This window comes from Lichenostomus cassidix, chromosome 5 (assembly GCF_008360975.1).
Source record: "Lichenostomus cassidix isolate B80296 chromosome 5, HeHo_3.0, whole genome shotgun sequence".
NCBI lineage: Eukaryota > Metazoa > Chordata > Aves > Passeriformes > Meliphagidae > Lichenostomus > Lichenostomus cassidix.
In genome coordinates, this window is record NC_139486.1 from 58,225,889 (window position 1) to 58,238,481 (window position 12,593).

Sequence of the window (12,593 nt, forward strand, 5' to 3'; positions counted from 1 at the left end):
GACTACCAGCTGTGCTCAAAACCTACAGCTTGGCAGTGCATACAACATAACCCCTGCTGAGGACACTATGGAACAGAAAACACAGAATCCACCTCCCTGCCAGGGAAAGCTTTGTAAACACGACAGTAACAGAGTTCTGTGAGAGTTCCTTTCACCTTTCACCTTTCACAGCCACACTGCTTTCTATAGATAATACTCCTTTATTCAAAGCCAGCTGCATACTGTACTGCAGAAAGGTGATGCATCCAGATCCTACAATTAAAAAAGTTCTGGCCTAATGATTTTCTTACTGAGAAAAGTTCAGGGGAGACTCCCTGAATCAACAAGTCATTGCATATGTATTTTGATAGACTTTATTGACCTCAAATATTGCATATTTATTAAGCATCTTTTCTTTTTGTTCTTAAGCTCACAGGGCAAAATATTGATGCTACCAGGACCCAAGTTTCTCCAGTTGTCTTTGTGCATGAAAAATGTCTTTTTTGACAGGCAGTAATTTGACTCACAAAAGCCTACTGGAGTTATCAGGTTTTTTAACTTTTTTCTTTTGACACAATTTTGAACTAGGTTACACAGGACTCTTGGGTCTCCATTTGTGTTTATTCCATTTGATTGAGTATAGAAAAGCAGAATACTGTTTTTTCTCTTGTTTGTGCTTGTGGATAGCAGTCCCATTGGAACCCAGGAATTACTAACCCTCACCTGCAATGCAGTAAAGCTAGTTTTGTGCATACAACCTTAAACTACTTTTATCCAAAATTGGGTTTATACCCAGACTGAATATGTTTTCTTTTATAGAAATGTGTACATAAATATACATATGTGCATATTTCTACCATGCTGCAATTTTCCTCTGAACTGTAAAAATATTTATACTGCAAAACTGGCTGCAGTGTCCTTCCGAGATTGCTTGGACAGTTTTATTATGTATGACTGCAAAGCTGGGTTATGCTTTATGGTTTAAAAAAAAAAAAAGACCATTTCAACATGCCATAAACTTTTGCTACATCTGTCCTCATTTCAGGATAGTTCTCTGTTCAAGGTAGCAGTTTAGCTGATGGTAATGAGCCAGATTGTCCATGCTTAGTGCTCAACCTAAACAAAAGCTCTTCTTTAATTTTAGCATGGCAGTTATAACTACCTGGATTTTGTATATAGACATTCTACAAATATTTGTCTTCAAAATGTCAAAACAAGGGACTGGAAAAAATATTAAGCCTTTATTTCTGCATGTCTCAAAGGGAGGATTCATCACTAAATGTGAAGCCCTATGTGAAGCTTGCCAGATTGAAAGGGCTTCTAGACAATCTCCTATTTTATTATTCAATTAAGAAATCTAAACTTACTTCTAAGAGACTCCAAATACACTAGTAATAACAGTGAAATTAATATTATTTATATATATTATTACGTATTATTATGTATATTATGCATTATGTTATTATATATTATTATGTATTAATATTATTTAGTAATAATAGAAAATCACATTTTTTATGGCAAGAAACTGAGGTGAGCTTACTGTGTTTCTATCACAAATGCACTTACCTGGTGTTTGTTCATCTGGTAATGGGTAACTTAGTCACACAAAATGCATGTCAAGCACAATCTCTTCTAAATCCGTGACAGCAGGTTTTGCAAATGCTTTGGAACAAAAGGTTAACCTAAAGGAAACAGATGCAACCAATCCTCACAGGTACAATTTCCAGATTAAAAAAAAAAATTATAATAAAATTTCTGGGTGCTACTGAGGTGATATCTATGTAATTTAAATTACGATAGGAAAAGCTGTAAGCCAATGGAAATTTTCACCTTTGCTTGGATGTAAGAGGCTTTTACAGCTGTGTTCAGCTTGCCTAACTTCAGACATTTACCATCATGACTTCCACCCAAACACCAGACAGACCAGCCCCAACATTCCTAACTAACAGGCATATTTGGATCACAATTCTGCCCACCTTTCCAGGAACCTACTTTAGGAGAACACAAACCAACCTCTTTTTCCTCTCCACTGAGTGGAACAAGAGCCTCAGTGACTAGCTCCAGCATGGATGCTACACCACATTGCTCACCCTTCAGCAAGGCTGGTTTTCATGGATTTGACTTTATGATTCACTGATGCTTTTATTTACTGACACCTTTTGCTTTGTACAATTCCCTAAACACTCAGCTGCTGGGAGAATCACAGACAGTGCCAGCCCTAGACTGCACTGCAACACAGAAAAAGCCTACCCTGCTGTCAGTGATCCTCCTGTTCCACAAGGCTGTGGTTTTTGGTATCATCAGACAAACCCATTGTTAGTCATAAAGTACTCTCTTGAAATATTTTCAGTCCTAAGAGTGAGAATCTGAAAGAGCCACTCCATCCCACAGAGAGAGAGAGGAAGATTCCCTTCACAGGCTGCAACAGGAGCATTTGATACCTTCAGGAAGGAAATTATTCCACTGGACACAGTGCAATATTTATAAAAATCATTATATGTGGCTTTTAAAAGATGTGAGGCTACTTGGTTCTCTGCCCCAAGACATAGTCAGCTCTTTCATTTATGTGTGTTTATTGAAGTCAGTGAACTTGTAGCTGCAGACTATCACTGTTAATTAGGAGAGAATCAGGCACTCGACCTTTGGTATTATTCAGTTTGCTGGTTATGCAAGAGGAAATGTGAACATTATTGTAGCAAAAAGATTTCCCTTGTGGGGAAGTTAAGCATTTACTATTTAAATACACTGTAGTGTTTGTGTTAGACTTCTGTTTCTGTCTTCACTGTAAACCAATTCTGTGGGTTACTCACCTGCCAAGAGAAATCCAGTAACAATAAAAAGGCTGTTTGTTATTTTCCCTGAGTTATTCATATCACAGTGTCACTGTTAAAATGAAAACCCAGTTCAGAGTGACTAAAAATATTTGCTACAACTTGCCCTCTGGATGTTGTCTTTTAGAAAAAGTACATGTTAAATGCATATTGGCTGAAAGAAAATATTTTATATTGTATGCTTTTATAATTTGTTTTGGTTTTATTAAATGGAGAAAAAATGAATCAGTTTGTTTCAAGTGTCTAAATAATGCAATTACAGGCTTTTAATGAGTGTTATTAACACAAGCTACATATATAAGCTTACATATGAATCCTGGCCAGGCTGGGAAAAAAGAACCAGAAGTAATTTAGTTTGGACTTTAGGAAGAAAAGCTATACATATACCAAGGATATAGATTTATTTTTGTCTGGTCAGAAGGGGTACATATTGAAGTATTATAAGCATAAGGGTGTAAGAAGTCTCATTCAGTAACAGGAGCACTCCAAGGTGTTCCCAAGGCTGGGGCTCTATTTTTACAAAGAGTGCTATATGATATATAAGTGGAAAAGTACCCTATCCAAGTGGAAATAAAACCAAACTGCCTTTAAGATGACGTAAGAGAGCCAAATATAAATTATTAATGTTATGCTTGTATTTGTTGTGTTTCTATAAAAAACAATTTAAAAGAGGCATACCAGAATATACAATGAAGATCTCAACCTTATTTATTTTACGGTATATTTATGAGCCTTTTTACTGTCACACCATCATTTTGCTAAATCCTGTAGTGCAAGATGAGGTCACTGATTCTCTTTGGGCTCCACTGTATCTCTGTCATTCACACAGGGATGTGCCAGGGCAGTTATGTCACAGGGTCTGACCACTAGACCTTGCACTAGGTTACTGCCACAAAAATATCACTTTGGCAGCAATCAGTAGGTGAAAGGCATTGCAAAATTTAAAGTCACAGGGTAAGATACAAAGAGCAAGCATCTTAGGAAGCAAACTCTGCTTGCTACCCTGACATGACAGTAAAAGGCTACAACCAGCATTCCCAGTGGAGTCAGACATACCAAAATAAGGATGTTTTCCTGGTACTGCCAGCTGGAGCTCTGCACTCATGCTAGGGCAGATAAAAGCAGCAATTTAGAGCAGTGTGGGCTCTGAATGTGCAGTGGGGCAGACTGAAATACAGCTGGGAAATGCAGAGGAATTACTATTAAAGTCAGTGAGATGTGCAAGTAAATAAAACTGTGCAGCCTGCATATGGCTGTGGAATCAGATCCAATGGAGAAATGATTAGGATAGGAGCTACAAATCAATATATAAGAAGCACAAGGCTTGTTTTTTTGAAAAACCTAATTGCCATGGAAATATAAGTGTTAGAAATAAAAACTGGACCTGGCTGCAAACTAGCTTCTAGGGTAAATGAGCACATGGTGAACTTCAGTTCATTCTTGATGTGCACAGTCAGATTAATTCCTCTGCACTCATATGAGGAAAAAAATCTCTGTGAGGTTTACCTCTTGTTCATTCACTCTTTATTTTCTAGGGTTACTCTTCTGAAATCAGAGAGTATGTGAGACATTATTTAAAGTCACAAGCTTAATAGCATCCTAACTTATGTGTTGATCCAGTTATGAATTAGCTTGCATTTTGTTATGCCTCTGTTGGAATCCAGAGTAAAAAGTGCATTACATTGTCAGAAAGCATGAAAACGTAAAAACAATTTGCAAGATATTTAACATATGCATTCGTATTTTTCTGATTTTTAATACAAATCTCAGATGAATTACATTAAGTTAGAAACAAAATCATATTAATTAAAAAAGGACAAAGCCTTCTATGAAGAAAAATTGACTGCTCTTCATCAACCAAGATGCTGTCCACACAGAAAGTGTAAATGAAAGAATTCTTTAAGGAAGGAAAAGACATTACAAGGTCTTAGATAAATTCAGCTGAGAACCTAAAAGTCCACTGAATTAAGTGTTGTGGATTAAAGCCTAACACTAAATTGAAAATCATAGTCACATTATTTTTGAGAAGAGATAACAAGTAGACAGCAAACGCCATTTTGCAGTTTGAAGTGTCCAAACTGTTAGTATTTACACTATATACCAAATATGTAATACCAAACTACTAGTATTAATAATAACAAATCTCTACTATAACACTAAAACTACTCTATGTTGGTAACTCCTGTCAAAGGGAAAAATTTGCAGAGTGGAAAATATATGGAAAATATGATGGAAGTACATAGCTTTTTTTGGTCAGCACACACTTCACATTATCTAGCACTGGATAATGAATCTCTTCCCTAAACCAACCTTCTCTAATCACTTTCCTCCCTCTGATTTTCCTCCCTCACCCCCCAAAAAAAGTTCAGACATAAACAACACAATAATAGGAACTATACAGACAGTTTCTAAGCATTTCAAAGGGGTGTACACAGCCTAAGGCAGGTTGTAATTTGAGCAAATATGATACTCTTGGCATTGTCTTTTCTTATGAAAGAATGTTAATGGCATGCTGCAGACTGCCAGCAATACCTCCCCAAGGTAAGGCAGTTTTCAAGGAGGAATGACTCTGTGCAGACGTGAATGGCTCTGTCCAAGCCACATCATTAAAAATGGAATGGTTATGGAGACCATATGTTTTCCTTGTTAGGGAATTAGTCATTAAATGCTGCCCTTTCCAGTTATAAATTGATCTTGTAGGCAGGATGACAACTCAATGAAGGGAATAAAATAAGCAGTTTGAGTCTTTTTATACACATATGTTCTAATAACAGCTTTTTTAAGAGGCACGTAGCACACTCAGGTTTTTTTGCCGGTTTCACATACTATAGGAATGAAGTACAAACCCACAAATTGAACAATTTTTTGCTAATGGCTCACTGAAAAAAATCGAGGTAATAAAAAACAAATAAATTCCCCAATGAACTGTGAGGAAAAATACATTTTAAAAGACAGAAAAATGACAGACTTTGAAACCACAGGATTACTTCAGGAAAATTTCATTACCTGGAAATTTCTTTAATAATTACAAAATTGATATTCCATAAAAATGAGCAAGAAGCTGGTAAAGTACCATGAAGACCATCCAAATAAACAGCCACAGCAACAGTAATAGACACATCCCATAGAATTTCTCCCCAAAATACACACTTTCTAGACAAGATTATAACCAGAGCTCTATAGCTCACAAGGTTTTTCTAGTGTATTTTTTGCCTCTGAGGTTCACATCTTGCCAAACTGCATCTGAGTACATTACAACCTGTAGGAGCAACAATTTAGCTTCACACAGTTCACACACCCCAGCTTGGCACCCAGATGGTTTTTTAGAGGCTCAACAAGTTTTTGAAAGCTTCACTTGACTTCTCTTAGTGAGGATGGTCCTGGGTAAGTCAACCTGAGAAACTGGAAATTGCATCCAAAAGTGCCATTTGGATGCCAAAACGATGTAAATTAAATTCTAGTAGATTTAAATGTCCTAAAAGACTTTTGTATTGGCTTCATCAAATCCACATAAGATTGACCATTTTTATTAAATGTGTGAACTTATACACAGACCAGACTCAGATATTTTCATTTTCTTTATAAAGAAACATTTCAAACTTTTCAAAATCAATGCTACTGAAATAAAATCAGAATTCTGCCATATTTCAAATATAAAAATGTTTGTATTTTACTGAAACATAAAGAAGTGTCAGAAATTCATCTTTATGAAACATGAGTGTGGATTATAAAATACCATAGTTTTGTTTCATTGGGTAACAATTTACATGGCATTGAGTGGAATGAGTTACTCTGTAAATACACACACATCTCCTGCTTTGAAAAGCAGGCATCCTGCAAACATTTAATCTTTTATAACTGGAACAGTTTCACCCTGATGAAAAGTTTGCAAATAGAATAGTCAAAAAAGTAATATTACTTATAGCATATTCAAGAAGCTGTGTTTTACACTATTACTACTACTACTACTACTGTTTTTCTATTAGGATTTGAATACTGCTCTCATATGCCTAAAAAAAATAGCATGGTGATGCCATTTTAGTTTATTTACTGATGTTTACACTTCATGTTATAGCCAATGACTCACAGCTGGTAAACAGAGACTAAAACTTGCTTTAAGAAACCTCTGGGCAATGTTCTCATGGAACTGCATGACATCTTTGGGGGACACTGCTCTCAGGCACTTCTGGAGATTGGTCCAGCCCAGAAATGCTACATGGTTTGCTGAGATAGTGAGCAGAAAAGACTCAGTTACTCAGCTCACTCTTGTGTCATGCCATCCATCCCTAGTGGCAAGGAAAGGATCACAAATAAATTAATTTTTAAGAGCTAGAAGTTGTCATACTTTCTAACTTGACAACAGGAAAATAACAGGGTGGTTCCACCAGAGGCAACCAATAAAATGTTTCTTTTTTTTTTTTTCTTTTCAGCAAACCTTTAAAGATACTGAGGACTTCAAAATTCAAAGTGAAACCTAAATCATCTTGCTAGTAGGCTTCACTTCGCTGCCTTCAGTGAAATGAGCTGTCTGGTTCTGTGAGTATCTCCCCTCAGGAGATTTTCCTGATGTCTTCAGCACTCCAGCTGCTCCCAGGGCACTGCTGAGGAACTTACCCACCGGATGGTTTGCAGGCTGGAGAATACCTGAATGGAGCAGGCTGGACAAGAACAGACCTCAAAGGTGCATCAGCTTCTCTTCCAGCACCCTGAGGTTGCTATGAGCTTAAAAAGGCTTACAAATTCAAAAAAGTCTGCCCTAAAAGCCATTCTGTATTGTTGCTTGTAATGAAACTTGCTTACCTCATGAGTCTGTAAATTTTTATTTGTTTTTACTACAAAGCAAGTTATTTCACTTGGCAGGGGCTATACACTTGCAATTTTTTGCTGAAAAGACACATTTCAACAGAGTGTTTTAAAATTAAGAGCATGTCAGACACTAATAACAAAAACGTACTTTAACACTGTTTTCAAATATTTATTAAAACAACCAATGAACTTTTTTCATCCAAACATTTGATCTGCCTGCAGTATCTGTAACCTAACAGCCACATTACCCCAAACTGTCAGTTAAATAGCAATGAGTCTAAAAACCCAAATAATCCCCACCCTCCTTCCCACTAGGCACTTTTGCTATTGTCTGGGACCTCAAATAGTTTTATTAATAGCTTAGCTAGCAAAAGTACAAAGCCACCAGCAAGAAAAGTCACTGTGCTGGCACAGACATAACCTTTTAGTCTGCTTTAGAAACGTGCTCCTGGCTCTCAAATCTGGGATCCAAAACTCTAATCACCACTAGGGCTCATTCTTTTTTGCTATAAAAATCTCCACCAGCATTCCCAGGGTCTGACATAAGCCTTTTTGGCTGGTTCTTAGGGTTACGATAGCTTAGAGTCACAGATAAGCAAGCCTGGAAGTACAAATCCTGCCAGAATAGTTCCCATCTTTTCCAAACAGAAATGAAAATCACAGCTTTATGTAGTGGAACAACGTTTAACGTGAACAGAATACATATCATTACAAAGAAAGCTAATAAAGGGCCAGAGGTTTGACCCTGAAGGGCTAACAACAAAAGCGATTTAAGCATTTGCTACACAGGAGTGTGGAAGGAGCTGGCCAGCACCTCACTTCAGCTACAGGGCAGGTGAGCCACGGCAGAACAGGTGAGATAAAAACAAAACAGGGAATCAAAGATGAGACAGCTTACTGCACTTTGCAACCGAAGATGAATGATGTAACAGAGGGCAGATTTTTGCATACGGGACATGAACTCAAACATACCTCGAACCTCCCGGTTTATAGAACTGTGCTATTTGTTTAGAAAGCAAAATAAAATAAATAAGGCTTTCCCACGAAGAAGAATGCGTTTTGGCCGAGTCACTATCCCTGGAAGTGTTCAAAGATGGGTATACAGGTGGCAATTCTCAACCCGGTTCGGTGGGCACGGCGGTATTCACTCACAGGCTGGACTTGACCATCTCGGAGCTCTTTCCCCACCTTAGGGTCTGTCGCTCCGGGTCTGTCCCTTCCGGGGGGGCTGGCTGGGTGTCCCAGTGTCACCCGGCGGGGCTCGGCTGGGGCAGGCTGCGCTGTCAGGCTCGCAGATAGTCGTTCTTGAGGCGGCTGAGCCGAGCGCCGTGGCTGCGCACCGTGAGCGCCAGCAGGTCGTACTTGTCGCGCAGCCCGCTGGAGACGTGGCGCGTCTCTCGGAGCAGCGCTCGGGCGTGCAGCAGCAGCCCCAGGAAGCTGTCGCCCAGGCGGGACTCCTCCCGGCCGCCCTGCTCCTGCCCCTGCCGGAATTTGCCCTCCAGCTCGCTCAGCGAGCGGTCCGAGCTGGAGTAGGCGTCGCTGATCTGCGCGGACTCGCGGCGCAGGTAGGCGCCGTAGCTCTCCTCGCCGTCCAGGTCGTAGGAGATGCTCCTGCCGATGCCCTCCAGCACCCGGCCCGCGTCCTCCACCTGCCGGCCCAGCACGGTGAGCTCCTCCCGCAGGCTGAGCCCGCCGCCCGCCGCCGCCGCGCCGCACCGCCGCTGCTCGCTCAGCCGGAACAGCAGCTGGCAGCGCTCGGGGTCGTCGTTCTCCTCGTAGTCGCCGTCGGGCACGAAGTAGTGGTGCAGCGTGCCGTTGGACATCTCGGGGTACAGCGGCCCCTCGAAGTAGCCGCGGCAGAGGCTGCAGAGCCCCAGCAGCCCCAGCAGCAGGCGCAGAGGGCTCGGCATGCTGCGGCCGAGGGCAGCCTTAGGGCCGCCCGCGCCCCATCGGTGTCCCGGCGCTGCTGTCCCCGGCGCGGCTGTCCCCGGCGCGGCTGTCCCCGGCGCGGCTGTCCCCGCTCCGCTGCAGCACGGCCGGAGCGCTGCCGGAGATGTGGGCTGGCTCTGCCGCACCGCCCTTAAAAGCCGGGCAGCCCCAGTGAGGGGAAGGAAGCGGCGCCGAGCCGAGCCGAGCCGAGCCGGGCAGGGCAGGGCAGAGCAGAGCAGAGCAGAGCAGAGCAGAGCCGCCCCCCGCCCCGGGCAGCGGCCACAGCCCCCCGAGCACCGCCCCGGGCAGCGGCCACAGCCCCCCAGCACCGCCCCGCCTCGCCCCCGGGAGGCACGGAGGGAGGGAGGGAGGGAGGGATGCGCTACACCTTCGTGCTCTCGGCGAAGAAAAGCCCCGAGACTGAGGTTGCTCCGCTCTGCTCCTGTTCCCGTTAGGAATCACTGCTTTGCTAGCAGCCTGATGAGCAGGGCAGCTCAAACCTGGGCTTGTGACACAGGGACTTCTGCAAGCTGCTCCAGGCTACGGAGTTTGTGACTGATCGAAAATTTGGAAGGGAAGAAGATGCAGGAATGGGTGTAAAGTGTAAAACAATAAGCCTTGATAGGGTGAGATGGGAAAAAGATACCAAAAAATTGTTCTTAAACAAAATGTCACAGGCGTTCGAGTAAAACCCCATTACAGTGCATCCTATGGGGCTGACCTTTGTAAGAAGTGTTTCTTTTTCATGAAACAATGTTGTGGGTGAATCTAGTGGCAGTATTGAGCAGCACAGTTGAACCATGTATGCAACTCCTGAAAATCTGTCTATACAATTTTTGAGTTGTTAAATCAAGGTGAGATCACAAAAAGAAAGAGTCTGTGAAGTTACCAACTTCTTTCACATCACCTTTCCTCTTTCATGGAAAAAATCACCACCTAGCAGAGATGATAGCAAATCCTGCAGTCACCCAGAGCTGAAACTCTTGCTGCTGTTGGTGGGAGATTTACATGGAATATAGAGGAATATTTATATTGCCTCTATAAAGCCTCTTTAAAATCAGACACAGAGCTACAGAGTGTGTGCTGTCACTTCAGTGTGGCCTTCAATATTTCATGATAACCCTGTGATATCGACTTCAGAGCCTACTGAAGCACTTTACATAAGCACAGAAGGTCGTAAGACTGACACCAAGAAACAAAACCAAAAAATAAACCAACCGGTCAGACGACCGACAAAAAACTAACCAGAGACAGCAAGAGCAATAACTGAAGCCTTCACTTACTGAATTGATTTAAAGTATTCTCTGCAGGTTCTGGAGTCATCTGAGATCACAAACACATACACCTCAAGATAAGCAATACTTCAGTGTCCAGGCAACTTCCTCTCAAAAAGCCAGGCCAGACAAGCTATTGTAACAGAAGCACTCCACTCATCTGAAAACACTGTAAATTCGTACTTAAGTTCACAAAATACTCATAAATATGTTGCATTAGGCTTGGGTACGGTGCTTCAGCTTTCTATAAAATGTTGGAAGCTGACACAGCTGAGGCTGTTTGGTATGTGTCCTCGGTCTGTGTTAGCCAACAGGAGCTCCTTGAAACAAATCTATTCCCAGGATGGTCTTGTTTCACCTAATGCTTTTTTGGATCCCAATTCTTTGCCCATCATAGTACATTATCTCCATCCATTTCCACCCAGACTGGTGTTACTGACAGCCAGCTGGTCTGATTGGTACTTGGGTTGTAGTGGATCCAGTTTTGAGGTCTCTTCATCCAACTACTGCACCAGAAATCACCCAGCTGTAGCTCTGTCAGCATGGTTATGCTTTCACCAGTGCCACAGAGAGTAAAAAAAACCAAATAAAAACCAGCCTTAGTAAATATTTTGTCTCTTTGTGCATTTAGAGGTGTGTGCTGTTCCCTGCTGCAGCAGCTGACTCCCTGCCACTGCTGGTTTCAATCCAATGTGCATTATCCGGGTTTAATTTAAATTTGATATCCAAGCAGGCTCGCCCCAAGTAACACACTTGGAATGTCTGCTTTTGAAGGAAGTCTGCAATTCAGGATTGGCAGTCTTAGTGACTCAGCTGGCACAGCTTTGGCAAAAACTGGAACTTGATGGAAGATACACAACAGCCTGCTCCAAGGCAATACCTGTTATGGGTCAGGATTACAAACAACAGAATTCTAAGTTTTAACTGAAAAGCATCAAACAGTGAAAAGGATGAAGGCTCCCACTGACAGAACCAGACTGTGAATGAGTAGCCATTATTCATCCCAAAATCACACCTAAAAGACAAAAATCTTAAGACTGCAATGAGAAAATCTAATATGAATATCCTTAAACTGTCCATGAAATCATGTGCATACAGATGAAAATCAAGTTATTTTTTTTTCTGAAAGACAGGCAAGGAAAGTAACAACTACCTTTACCTATCAAGACTTGAGCTGAAGGGTTGGAAATTTTCATCCCAGCTAGCAGCAGCAGGAGCACCACAGCAAAGGCTGAAGTAACAACATAAAAACCAACCAGTGTAGAATTTCCTAAAGTCATTTCTGGCAATAGCTGGAAGTTCAGAGGGCAATAAAACTGAAGGTAATTTCTCAGGAATATCAGAAACCTGGGCTGCAAAGAACCAGCAAAGCAAGCCGTTTTTCTGCTGAATGTTGCATTTTCTATTTGGAGTCCCTAGGGGTAGTTGCATGACATCAGATATCTGAGGAGCTTTTGGGATGCATCCAAGAAACAGATCTTCCTGGTGGCATGTTTCCATGAAGGCTCTCATTCAAACCCTGCCATTGACAAAAGACCTGTTGATTTCAGTATTTTACCCTCCATGCCTGCTAAAGCATTTAAAAGTTCCTTCTGTATAAATGAGGGGAAAGTACTGGAAGCAAAAATAAAGCAGCATACTGATGCTGCTGTCTTACAAATACTTGGCATGATCTACTCTGCTATGGTAAAGCTATTGTTTTTTCCACTGAACAACATTAGTTTAAAGTACTATAAAGAGTTGTAGAATTTACTCTGCATAACCTCTTCTG

At 41.5% G+C, this 12,593-nt stretch overlaps 1 protein-coding gene across 1 annotated transcript; it reads right to left on the reverse strand.

Annotated features, from left to right (window-relative positions):
* Positions 1-5,796: 5,796 nt before the first annotated feature.
* Positions 5,797-9,833, reverse strand: FIBIN (fin bud initiation factor homolog). Its single transcript, XM_085063264.1, has one exon. The coding sequence runs from the start codon at positions 9,527-9,529 to the stop codon at positions 8,903-8,905; it is 627 nt and encodes a 208-aa protein (XP_084919390.1). The 5' UTR covers positions 9,530-9,833; the 3' UTR covers positions 5,797-8,902.
* Positions 9,834-12,593: the final 2,760 nt, after the last annotated feature.

Bases quoted from the DNA above. Each gene is read 5' to 3' on its own strand.
- FIBIN (XM_085063264.1), bottom strand. From the start codon at position 9,529: ATGCCGAGCCCTCTGCGCCTGCTGCTGGGGCTGCTGGGGCTCTGCAGC.